The sequence below is a fragment of the Onychostruthus taczanowskii genome, unplaced genomic scaffold (assembly GCF_017590055.1).
Source record: "Onychostruthus taczanowskii isolate IOZ18803 unplaced genomic scaffold, ASM1759005v1 scaffold8, whole genome shotgun sequence".
NCBI classification, from domain to species: Eukaryota; Metazoa; Chordata; class Aves; order Passeriformes; family Passeridae; genus Onychostruthus; species Onychostruthus taczanowskii.
The window spans coordinates 9,728,763-9,742,533 of NW_024505892.1; the positions used below are offsets into that span (position 1 = coordinate 9,728,763).

At 36.2% G+C, this 13,771-nt stretch overlaps 1 protein-coding gene across 2 annotated transcripts in view; it reads right to left on the bottom strand.

Moving 5' to 3' along the window:
• Positions 1-13,771, bottom strand: part of HBS1L (HBS1 like translational GTPase) — a 58,505-nt gene that overhangs the window by 44,458 nt on the left and 276 nt on the right. The window contains exons 2-4 of one of the 2 annotated variants that reach the window (XM_041423688.1): positions 11,239-11,304; positions 9,315-9,455; positions 6,982-7,176 (exon numbers count right to left, since the gene is read on the bottom strand). In XM_041423688.1, coding sequence (XP_041279622.1) covers positions 6,982-7,176; positions 9,315-9,455; positions 11,239-11,304 — 402 coding nt within the window. The remainder of the gene's footprint in view (positions 1-6,981; positions 7,177-9,314; positions 9,456-11,238; positions 11,305-13,771) is intronic. The other variant, XM_041423689.1, reaches the window with a different exon arrangement.

Sequence of the window (13,771 nt, forward strand, 5' to 3'; positions counted from 1 at the left end):
CTGTAATTTCTGGGGTCTTCCTTAATGCCCATCTTGAAAATCAGCACAATGTTCACCAGCTTCCAGTCAGCTAGGACCTCACTGATGAGTAAATACTTCACAAGCAACTCTTCCCTAAAACCTCCATAATCTCATTATAAAAAGAGTAAAATAATTTTCACTATGCTTTCATAAGTCTAATTCTTAAGAAATGGTTCAAAGATTCTCTTTCAAATATCATTTTAATCTCTAGAGACTACAACCATTTTATAGGTTCGAGTCATATGCTGGTCTTATTATTACTAGAAGCTTATAGGACAATGGGTTATTTTCTAAAGGAATCCTACCAACACTAAGCATACTAATCAATTATTTGAGCAATGAACTACTGACACACCTCAGAAGTCACTGACAATTGTTTCTAGTGGGCCATTTTTAAGCATACAATGTAACAAATCCACAAACCAGATAAAGAACACTTCCATGATGACACTAGAAGCTGATGAGCAGCTTCATACAGATTGTTCATCTCAAGAATCATCTAAAATCACAAATTGCACTTAGCTTTTACTTTTTGGTAATATAGTGTACTTGAATAGACCACACAAAGGAGCAACTGCTGCATAATGCAGCAATACTAAAACAGAGATCCATTCCCATTGAACAGCATTGAGACAGCAATCTGGGAAGACAAGACTGTGATTAAATAAATAAAAAAAATCAGCATTGGCTTTTTGTTTCCTCACATTGTTCTCCAGTGCAGATCGGTAACTTGGACTACTGTCATTTCCTATCTTCTAATTAGAAGTCTGGATGAAGTATATTGAACATGAAATCTAAGTTTATCAGCTGTCTGCATTTTAACAAAATGAAACAAAAAGAAAATAAGATAACCATGAAAATTCAATTCTATTAAAAAAAAAAAAAAAGAAAAAACCAAAACAAAACCAAAAACTACCAACAACCCAAAAAACGGAGAACCATCCTCTTTCAGCACTTTAGGAAGTTTACCTTTACTACATGAATTACAATGGGATGAAATATTTGCTTGAAATATTGATCCATAATGAAACCTAATACAAAAACATTTTAAAAACTTGAGAAGTTGAGTACTTTATATTTGAAAAAGATGTGAGTGTCTGTATAACCCTACCTCATGTATGAACTATTGCCCTTGTAAAATGGCACTGTAATAAAGTACGTATGCTTCTTAAAAAGACAAGCCATATCGTATCTTCATACAAATCTTTTGTCCAGATACTCATTTTTGCTGTACCAGATTGCGTAAGTGCAGATTTTCCGAAATTGTTGATTACAGAAAAATTTTTCTGAATGGCACAGTAAGGAAATAGGACAAAACACAAGACTGCAAAGACTACCACCCTGCACCAATTAGTCTCTTAAAAATAACATTTTGAAATACTATCGTGCAACAGTTCTAGAAATTCAAGCAGTTTGCTGCATGTGAAATTTAAGATCTTGAGAACTGTCCAAATTTTGCCTTACTTTCTCCAAAGGAATCTTCTGTGCAAAGAATGCCCATGCAAACCTGAACAAGAACTGGACAATAGATATAAACATTGCAAAACATTTAACTCTATTTCCATCAGATAAGTTAAAAAGAAAATGTAATTAACTCAGTCCTTTAACAATATGCATTTTATTTACATACATAAAGCAACATCCAGAAGTCAATTTTGTATTAAAAATAGTCAGCAGCCATTTAAAAATTATGCACAAAATATACTTGATGTACTAAATGCCTTAGGAGTACACAGTAGCAGTACATCTATGCAGTTTACTATTAACTTTTTCTGTTTATATGCAAACACAGACAAGTATTTTGCAATGTTAATATGTGAATTCCAAAACAAGTAACAATTAACCCATACTAGCCAAAGATAGAGAGTAGTTGCAAAATGGGGGGGGGGGGGGGGGGGAGAATTAGATACATAAACTGAGAAAATAAGCTTACCATGTCAAGCATAAAACAGGCAGATTTAGTTTACTAGAATTCTAACATTCATTAGGCACAAACCCTTCAGTGCAAAGGTCAAACACATTTGTTACACAAAAATACCACATACCATATCATGCAGTATTCTAACACAATTAAACCTGTCCTTGATACCATACAACTCATTCTCAGTAAATAATTAAAGAAATAATTAAGGAAATTATTAAAATATCTGTTTAATTTAAAAAGCAAATATAGTGACACAATACTTTTTTGTTTAGAAAAACAAAACTATAAAATTGTTTAGGCATGAAAATAAATCTCTGCTGAAAATTAATTGGAATTCAGGTTAATCCACCATTTAGGTACCTTCTCCAATGTTTAACCTGCAGGGCTGTATTAATTCAAGGCTCACTTCAGGATTCAGGATTGCAAACTGAGGAAAAATCCCTCCCCTACTGTTTACACACTGAACAGCATATACTGCTCCTTCATGACCACTAACACCAGAGTCAAATGCCAATTAAAAAGTAATTAGATATGAAAATCTAGCTGCCTAACAAGATCCAAAGTTGTTTACTAAGGTAACAATTCCACAGCAAAATCCATGATAAACATACAGTGCTGATGCTCTTTGGCTTCAGTCACTTGTTCAAGCTTTAATCAGCATGAAAACTATGCCAAAACTGAGCTTCTAGTACTAAACATTGCCCCCTACTACTTGTTTCAATGGTATCCACAGGACCTATATTTAGTTGTATGTCCAGTTCATGCTCTAAAATGATAACAAATGCTATGGAGTTTTATGCAAATAAGGGCAGCCAGGGGAATGAGAAAACAGACCAGAATCAAAAGAGAAGTCAGAGAAAATAAAATATTTATATGGGAAAGCAAAGCTATTCAATTTTAAAAGACCCACATGTATTAGAAATCTCTGCTGACATTAATGAAGTCTTCTGGAGTATCTGAAACACAGGAAAGCAAAACCACCTACAAATACAATAGGCATGACAATGCCATACTTTGCACTCATATTTTATGTTGAAAAATCAGAATTGCTCTACTAGAAAAATACACAAAATTTTGGGAAAAGTGAGTTTTAATTACAAACTCTGCTAACAGGACCCTTTGGTCAGTAGGAAAACCCTTTGGATTTTTAAGCAGGGAGAAGTTAAAGCTTGGATTAACTGCAGAGAAAGAGATCACTGAAAAGCATTTCATAGTTTTGACACAGTAGAATTTGCTATTATGACTAATGAATAAAACAATCAGTAGTATGATCCATATCCACCAGACTTCTATAGAAAGTCTTCTCAGGAAATCAATTATGCTCCTGCTAATGAACTTATCAGATCATAGTATATACACTGGATTGTATTATTTAATTCTTTAAAGGAACTCCAAATGGGTTACAATCAATTAACACATCAACTGGAACATAAACACTGCAGCACTGTCATTATATAAAACTTTTATTAATTAGAGTAAGAAACATTAATTTCATTCACAAGGTCAAAGATCACACTGCTCTTAGTCCTAAGTGACAGATGCATCAACTAGACAAACAAATATATAGACAAGCAAAATATACAGACCATTAAATTTGTACCTGAGAATTGGAACATGTTTCATTTTGTTTTATTTTATTTAGAAACAAAATTGTAGTGCAATCTGAAGTCAGGAATAAACCTAAAGGTTTTGTCTTTTTTTTTGATCTAACATGCTCAAAAAAATTGGATTAAAACTAGATGAAAGTCATATCTGCTGTTTCATACTAGCTGCCAAGTTTAGCATTAGTTCACAAACACACGTTTTTCTAGTTGCAGCAGTATCTCTATTGAACTTATTGCTGTTCTGAATCTAAAATACTGGCAATGACACTGGGAACATATTAGAGGTCATAATGTGTACTAAAAGGAAAGTTAAAACATACATGCAGCTACTAATTTGAATAACAGGGCACCATAGTAAGTCCAGAATGTTCTGATTTGGATCTTTCATCTAAGGATTCAAAGTAACTGCAATGTGTACAAACAGCAGAAGAGAATGCATTTCCATTTTTGAAGGAAGTTTTCATCAAAAAAGACAAGAGGCAGACACAAACAGCACTTAGGCTTTGCCTTATTTTTTTTTCAATGAGCAAAGACTTGCATGCTACAGTTGAAAGTACTGAAACTTCAGCACTTCTCTGAAAGGCTTGAGGATAAACAGAATCCTAGGGAAACTTCTTATGAAATACATGCAGCATGTACATACCTATAAAATTGCTGGTTTAAAATGCTGGATATCACATTCTGATAGCTAACTGGAGTCGTGGGGCACAACAACAATTTAATTGCTTGCTCCCCTACAAATTTGGTCCTATCAAAAACTACATGTGTACTACCACAACCAGAACTGTCAAAACCTGAGGTCCTTGAGGCTTTTAAAAACTAAAGGCATTTTTGTTGTAATAGTGTGATCAGTATCAAGATAGAATAATGACATTGACTGGAAACATCCATTATAAGACTGATAGTTTAATAACATACCTTTATCAGAAAATCTAACCTTAAGAACATTTAATAAAACAGTTGTGATATAAACTGAGGTTCCTGCTCCCCAAACTATACACCATATAGCAAAAGTAAATTACTTTACAAAATAATAATTCACTGTTCGTCCCAATGAACTGTATCTTCAACACCTAAAGCGATATTTCAAGAAGTCTAATGGTGTTTACAGAATTTTGTACATGCAATATCTGTATAGTAGAGTTCAAGACTTTCCAAAAGTTAAAAATATTAAACTGTCAGTGAAAATTATGCAAAAATTAGGATATTCAGTGCAGCACTTTAAAAGTTCACATACAAATTTCTACCTATCAGCAAGAATTGTAATATGTAAATTTAAAAAATAATAATAAAAAATCAGTTCTGGATCATAAATAGGTCCTATATTGATTTTTAAAATACAATTCAATATCAACACTGATGCCTTTTTTTTTCCCCTCACTACTGTCTTGTAAAAGCTTTTCTTTGGTTAGCTTTCACTATATCATCAGGAGATGCTGATTTGAAGTCAAATGGTGTTATGGCTATTGTAGGACCAGTTTCCTTGGGTTTTACATCTTGTACTTGTCTACTGTATAGGAAAGTTTTGTGTATCCCAGCTGCGCACCGCTTATACCCTTTGGGAGGATAATGGAGGCACAAGGTTAAAGCAAAAGCTGAAGGTCTTGCACGCAGCGCCTTTATCCATGAAAGGGACAAATCCTGCCTCTTAAGACCATGCCCTTTTTTGGGTTTTCTGTTTGTTTTGGCAAAACCAGAACATATTCCTTGCTTTTCTTTTACAAGTTTCGTTTCGGGACTAAAGATATTTGACTGTCCTACCACACTTTTCTCTGTAGATACATCTGCATTTTTTACAAGGACACTTAAATCAATGTTGGTTCCTTGGGAGGGCCTCAATTCAACTACATTGTGCATGGGCAAGTCCATCCTTTGCTGAGTTTTATCTATTTCAATAGTCTCTGCTATTAAATCTGAGAGTGATAAATTCTCAACCTCCTTTACTGGACAAACTTCAGAAAGGGCTAGAGAAGACAAAGATTCTGTTAGCTCTGGCATCCCACCTGAAGTTTGGGGTTGATTTACTAGTTGTGATAATGATGAGGCTCCCAACCTCCTATCAGGGAGATTTGCTGTAGACTGGGTGTAAAGATCAGCCAAAGAGTAACAGTGGCTAGCACTGCTTTCCTGGTGCTCCTGAAGCAAGTCAGCCAATGATGTACTTCCAGATCTCAACACTGGCAAAGCAGCCATGTCTGAAGAGAGGCTTTCTTGCTTTCTACTTTGTTCAAGTGAAGATAAATTTTCAAGAAGTTCATTCTTTTTATTTATAGTATGACTGACTTCATTATCAAGAACCAAGTTTCCTAAAGCACTTGCTAAACATGGAGGACTATAAAAATGTGCATTACTATTAAAATCAGGACTCAGAGAATCACAAACCACATTCTGCATCAGCAAGGATTTCAAGTCCTGTGTTTCCTTGCACTTCAGTGGGTTACTTCCTATGCTAGAGTAAACATCTTGACTGTCAGGAACCAAACTTACTGCATTAGCACTTTCTGGTAGTTGCTTCTCTGCCTGTTTATTCAGAGGTGCACAAAATGATCCTTTACACAAATCATCACTGAATGCAGATGACGGAGCAAGTGAAGAGGATTTCAATCCTTTCCTTTCACAGGAAGGTATATTGGATTTTTCAAAATTTGTAGTTAAAGAACAAAGAGCTGAATCACTTTTGGCTGTCAAGTTTCCAAAACCAGGTTTGTTGGTGTTGTCAGCAAAACTGTCTACTGCACAAGAGAAACTGTCTGCATCAACACACATTTCTGGACAACAACGTAAGTCTCCTTACCTTACAATAGCCAATGATTTTCAGATGGAAGTCCAGTCACAATGAAATATCCCATTTTTTAAAAGTTGACAGCACAACCAAAAAAAAAAAAATCAAGAAACATGAAAAGGCATTTAATTACTAAGTGTCATCCAAAGGTAAGGAATGTTCTACATGTAAATCACACGTATCTACTGATATACATAAAGAACTTTAAGAATCAGCAGAGAATGTCAATAAAGACTACGGACATTTAAGTACAAATCAGAATAAGAAAGCTACTGTATAGACACTGCCCAAAAAGGGAGATACTAGGGATGGGTCAGTTTACCAAATAAATAACAATCACTAAAAATTTAAAGATGCTTTCCAAATTTAAAGAAATACATTAATTCAGTTAAGTCATATATTATAAATGAGAAATCTATAATGAACTGCAGATGGTCACAAATTTAAACTGACTCTGAGGTGTTATTTTGACTCAAAAAAAAAGCTCTTTCCTTGAAATGTTTTAGAACACACATATAGTAAGTCAGTCGTCTTTCATTTTCCAAGAAATGACTATTGCAATGATAAGTGTCTTCACAGTTTGTAAAGCCCAAATTAAACTGTAGTAGAAATGAATCACCTTGAATGTAAGCAATTAAATCTAAGTATACCTTTTGTAGTCTTTGCTAAAATCACAGCATCCTTATTCTTGGTCTTCACATTTTGCTTACAGCCTTGTGAAAGCACAAGATCCAAAGCCTTTTGTACATCAAATTTAGTATCCAGTACTGCTTGCACCATTGTTTGTTCCGGTATGGACTCTGCCAAAACTTCTCTCATTTGATCAAGGCATGAATTAAGATGAGCTGAAAGAAACACATCACTGTTATAAGCTGCCCAAAAATATGTCTTCAATGGCCTAACCCCTAGCACCACACCTCTGATTAGCACACAGAAGGGAAAAATGTTACACTAAGGGTTAAAACCTTTAGAAAATTTCAGTCTCATGTACTGCCCTGATAAACTTTGTTCCCACACCCTGCAGAATATTTGACCTTCTTCAGATATTGCAATAAACAACATATTACTATTAATCTAGAAAGTCTCAGTACTGAAATATGTTGATGTGTAAAATAACTATCTTCACTGCAGATAAGAAATACAAATAAGCACCTTAACATTGTCCAAAGCAATAGAGTAAGTAAACGTAGAATTCCACTGAACAGCACATTTTAAGTGTTTATAGATGCTACAAATAACACCCAAAGTAAAACAGCATTTCCAGGGTCCTCAGGCCTTAACAACTGAAAGCCTGGAACAACATGCCAGGTTTCAAACTACCTGTAATCTTTTCTAAAACTGTAAGATATTTTTTGGCTGATAAAATAAATTTTCTTTGGAGTATATTTCTGCAACTACTCTAAGCCTTTACTAAGATATTTGTTGCACAACAGAAGACAGAAAATTCAACAGGTTGCCCCTCACTGAAAGCCGTACAAACACTAAAGAGCAGAAGAAAATCCTCCTGAAATCCCAGTTTCTGCCAGTTCAGATTTTAGAAAACAGGAACTGAAGAACAGGAAGACAGCTACATATTTTTATTTGAACACTTCCTGGAAGATCTTTATAAAGAAGTTTGGGAATTCAATACTACAGAATTCCTACCTCCGTGAGGTTACTTACATTAGCACCCTTTACCTGTAATTCAAATAGCAAGTGACTCTTCCCCAGACATTTGCCCTGCAAAACAAGTGTGGGCAGAGCCCTGCACAATGTGCTGGTTGCCAGTTTACTACCCAACAAGAACAACCTTGTGAAACTCTTTGCAGCCACCCTGGCTACACCAATAATTTTGTATTAATGGCCAACACTACATACTGTATCAAACGTAATAGGTCTTGTGAGACCATGCTGTTTTCACAGTAGAAGTGGATATTTTGAGGTTTCTTTTCCCTCTTTTTTTTAGTATAAAATATTACTTTCCTTCCTGCTCCCATACCAGGTCTTAAGTGAGTCTGTCAAAAGCATTCTGCAAAACCAGAGGACTGTATTGTCTAGATCACCAGTACCATTATACTGGCTCATTCTTTCAAATTGCCCTCCACAGCTTTCCTGCTGTAAAAACATGTGCATTATTCCCCAATGTATCATATTTTACCCTATCTCCAAGCATTAGCTTAACTTCTACCAATTTACTTGATATGGAATTAAAATTCTTTCTAATTCACTGTTCTGAATTTTCTGCAACTTCTTTAAGTACCAAATTTCAAAACACTTTAGTCTGATCTTTTCAACATTTTAAAAAAACACTGATTATTTCCAAAACATGAAAAACTATATTAACTATTAATACTTAGGAAAGAGATTTGTGAATCTTTTTCACACAGCAAGTAATTAGGCAATTAGGCAGCAAGTTTAAAAAACAAAAGCAAGTATTTTTCCCCAACCATTCAGTTCAGAACTCAGTTTGTAACATTGAGTTCATGACTGCAAGACTGAATGGAAACGAAAGTCTTACAAACTCAAAAGGTTAAGGGTAAGAAAAGATTGTACAGAACATTGGCTACTCTTTCAAGGAAATGAGAGACTTTGAAAACCTCTTAAATACTGCTGATTGCTATAATTTGGAATGCAAAGCAGAAAGAAATTCTAATACTAATACTCACTTTATAATATTCAAGCATCAAGATTTGAGCTCTAATGCCTCCACTTCATATAAAATCCCATTATTTCTAGTAAGAAACTAAGAACACATTTCAATGTATGCAACCAAGTTACAAGTAGTACACAAAAGGTAGTTATGAACTTGAAGAATGACCACTGAAGATATCTCCCAGAAGGGTATTGTTTTATAACAAGAATCCAAAATTGTGAACAATGTCAGTCAAGTAAGAAACGTTAATTTAAGACTATTCTTTACTAGAATAGTAATTAATTTAAGACTATTCTAGTAAATCTTTAATTCATGTAAGAGATTATTCTGATAGTTGTTGTCTATAATTACCTCTATCAACTTCAGTCAACTGAGGAGTGGGTGTAAAACAATCAGCAGCAGCAGCATCAGTACCTTCACAGCCATATTCTTCTTCTAATGGTTCAGCAAACGTGCCTGGTTTGTCTCGTCTGGAGTAAATAAACTGAGCTGCTGCATTAGGTAAAAAATAGAGTATTAAAAAAAAAAAAAGTAAAATTGTTTTCCTCCTTTAAAAGCAAAACATAACTAAATGTAAAATAATTTAGGATGCTGAACTGTTGCAGTGGTTTCAAGGGGGTGGTGAGACACTACAGTGTAAAGGCTGCTAACTGAGGACTGCACAGAGCATGCTAGAATATAAATAAGCTGCCATCACAGTGAAACTACAGGCTGGGCAATATCCTTGTATGAATGAAATGCAACAATTCTGTAAAGTTCAACATTACAAGAAAGATTATATTCCAGGTTTGAGAAACAGTATTTTCTATACAAGTCTACGGCTTAATGTCTTCAGAACCTTACATCATTTTTGAATTTGAATTTTCAACTGCTTTCAGTTTGAATTTTAAAAAGTTAGCATGAAATTAGCACGGCTTTTAAAGTATGTGACTATAGAATGTGACTGTTAAATTACTGATAAGAATTTAATGGAGATGAACACATCCTTTCTTTCTTGGAATTTCATTCCCATGAGTGAAAATGTGTGTTCACACAAAACTTTAAACAAGTGCATGGTTTCACTCTGATTTAGCTACATTAAAGCATACACAGATAAAACTCCTCACTGAACAAGAGCCCCAGTCATTGCACACTCTCAGAAATGTGCAAAGCATAATGTAAACAAATTGCCTTATGCCAAGTGATATTCTCCCCAGTTCTGAAATCCATACCGAAAGCAGGTGTATATCCAGAAGTAGCAACTCCTAGCAACTGTTTCCCAAAAGCATACACACTGCTTCATGTTCAATCCCAATAACTGAAGCAACTGTTAAAACTGTTCTACAATCTACATCAGATTATTTTATAATTGAAGCTTCCACACATAGAGTTCTTAGGAAAATTACTGTGCACAGTCAGGAATTAATTTTGCTATTTATCAGTCTATACTTGAGCAAAAGGTATGCACTGCACATTTTCATCACTGAAATCAACAGCACAGGAGAACACCAGAGTTTTAAAGACTTAATTATCTCAAGTTCCTGTGGCCAGAGGTCACACACTACATCACAGTCACAGTGGATTAGATCCAAACCAGTTACCTGCAGTAGCACAGCTTCATGTCAACACCAGCTGTACTCTTTCCAGGGCCTACTCAGCTCTAGAAACACTGGCACCAAATCTGGGGAAACCCTAAACTGACAATCTTGCCAGAGACTTGACTGGAGAACACAACTTAATGGTTCTACAGCCAGGCTGAATTCAGCTGGGCTGAGCCACTCCTATTATGCCTTACCTGAGCACACAGCCATTGCTGTTTTTAAACCTACTTTGCAACACTGCAAATGCTGGAAGGCTGGTTAGCTCCACGTGACCTTGCATGAGAGGACCAGCACTGCAACCCACAATGAGACTCCCTGCCCACTCAAAGGTGCGTAGAAGACATCAACTACCAGCTGCACAATAACAACTGTTAAGCCCAGGTAGATCCTACTAACCACAGGAAAAGACACCAAATGTTTCAAGGTTATCAACACATTCCCACAGAGCAGATTTTTACATTAACAAGTACATTCCAACCATCTAGGCTCATATACTTGTAGGACTCAAGATGTGGCCAGTTGTTTAATAGGACTTTCAAACGTCCAGTGCCTAACACTACACAACTGACTGTAACAGGATTATGGCCACTAGGCACTTTTCAAAAGTGTCACTAGCTTTTAAAATTTGTTTTCATTTAGAAATAAATATCAGAACAGGTATCAATGAACAATACTTGGCAATTATTTGAACTAACCTGTTGAAGGAGAAATGCAATAATCATCTTCTACTGACTGGCCATACACATCATCATCTTCAAAGTCTATGAAGCAAAAACAGCAAGATTAATCTGCACAATTTCTAAATAATATTATAATCCAAAGCATATATTTTGCACAAGGTTTTATGTAATAATGCATTTCCTGTATTCCAGAAATACAGTGAGGTTCTGTTTATTTACCTAGGTGAGAAATAACCTTCCACGTTCCAGTAACGATTTTCTTACAATAATACAATTTAACATTTAATAGTCTATTCATTAGGCTGAAAATTTTCAAGAGCTACCATACTTCACACCTCCTCCTTCAGTATCTCCTTTGCCCTCACAGACTAAATCGAACTTTCTACATTCTACGAATTTTTACCCATGGCACTTCTCTTGATATTTTTCCTTGACCTCTCAGTCTTCACCCCAGACAGGCAGTTCAATTACAATTTCTACTCCAAACAACTCAGATCAGCATTTCTACTCCACTCCTATGCACGTCTCACCTTTCTTCTCTACTTTATGCTCACACCCATCCACCTTTCAAATAAAGTTCAGCAAGGCAAAAAAAAAAAATTCACAATTCCCTTTGAATATGCAAAATTGTTTCAGGTAAAAAGCACGTACCTTAAACAGTTACTTAAAGACTAAAATGTTCTTTCCTCAGGAAAAAAAAAAAGGCACCAAGAAATACAAAGAGTAGGTTATGCACCTTTCTCTCCTAAAATGAATCCTAGTATTATGCCAATCTCAAAAGAATAGCATAATTTTCATTAAGTAATAATGAAATATTAACTAACTGTTATTAAAGACACTACTGCACTTGGCAGTTTCACAAGTAACATCTATTATTTATTGTTGTAAAAGACAGACCACAGCATGCACTGACTATAAAAATCAGTATTTAAAAATTACATAAATTACAGAGAACAGAGTAGAAGCTACTGAAGCATTCCAGGTGTATTGTCAAGATATTTGCAGATGGAATATCACATTTGGTTATGATCACAATATCTCCGAAAGGAGACAGGAAAAAATGGAACATGGTCAAATAAAGACCAGAAGATCTAAGGCCTCAGAAGTCTTCCTATGAAAGGAAACCAAAAAATACTGTAAATATTTAGCTCAGAAATGCAACTCACATGTGGGCATTACAGAACCACATGCAGCATTAAAAAAAAAAACAAAACATGTTGCCTATAATACAGAAGATACAAAGTTTATTTCATTTGGGTCATAAATGATTCTGTGTGACTACAAAAGAAACATATGGCACAAGGGTAAAGCCCTGACACGTCACCTCACAGTCATGTTTCAAAAGCAAAAAGCAACTTAATAGCTACAGCTACTGTGTATCTCAGTAAACTCATTACAAGAGTCTGGTGAGTGTATCAATAGTGAAATTAACTCCAGGGATTGCACACTCAACTTTGCAAAAGCCAGCAACTCAGCTGAAATCAACATTTCAACCAATCAGTGATGAAAAATCAAGCAGTAAAATTCCCAATCTAGTTCAGGATTTTGCCTATATTAGTTAAATTTACACTAGTAGAAACTGCAAGGTGGGAACACACAGCCAGCACAGCTCACATCAATTTACAACTTCCAAGAAATTCCAATATAAGAGTGCAAAACCCAATTTGTACCACTGTAATACATAAAAACCACATAGTTTGTTCACTCAACAGAAGACTAGAGGCAGGCTGAAGCATATCTTGCATATTTTAATATCCTGACAAAGTGAAGCAACAAAATTCCTGCTCTCCTACCAAAGGGCTCTTTAAAATATTGGTATGAACTGAAGTGTGTCCGTTTCTCCACAACCCAAGCCAACAAAAATAAAGGCTTTGAGGGAAAAAGAAAATACTTGGATTTACAGTTTGTGTAAGTTAATGGGGCCAGGGCACAAAGCAAGCTGCAGTACTGCAGGTACAAGCCAAGCTCTTATGGAAAAACTCCGTCATTCCACGCAAGAAGCGTAAGTAAAATAAGATAGGGCCTGAAAAAGAGATTATTCCCTAAATGCACAACTCCATCTTTAGGAAGTACATTTCTTCCTCAAGTAACAGCTGTTAACTCCTATCTATTAACACTTTGCTAGAGTTTTGCCGTGAATACAAATTTTTAAGTTTTTCAAGACTAAAGATGGATGGATTCAACCCTACTGCGGCTTTTATCAAGTCAGTGCCGCTACTAAAAAGCGGAGTCAATTTGGGCAGCTCAAGGCCATGCAGCTGTGGCTTGGACCACGTACCAAGGCCAAGGCTCTCTCCGAGTGGAAGCTCCAGGGCAGGAGGAGGAGGTCCTGGATGGCAGAGCGGCCACGTGCGCCCGACCCTCCCCACTCGGGCGGGAAACGGGCAGGGAACGGGGCGGGGAGAGGCCTCGCCCGGAGCCCCGTCCAACCCCCGCCGAGGGGAGGTGAGGGGGCGGCTTTTCCCCTCCCACCGCCCCTGACAGCCCCCCGGGCCCTCCCCTGCCGCCGCGCGAGCCCCGCCACACCCTCCTGCCCGCGGCCGCCGGG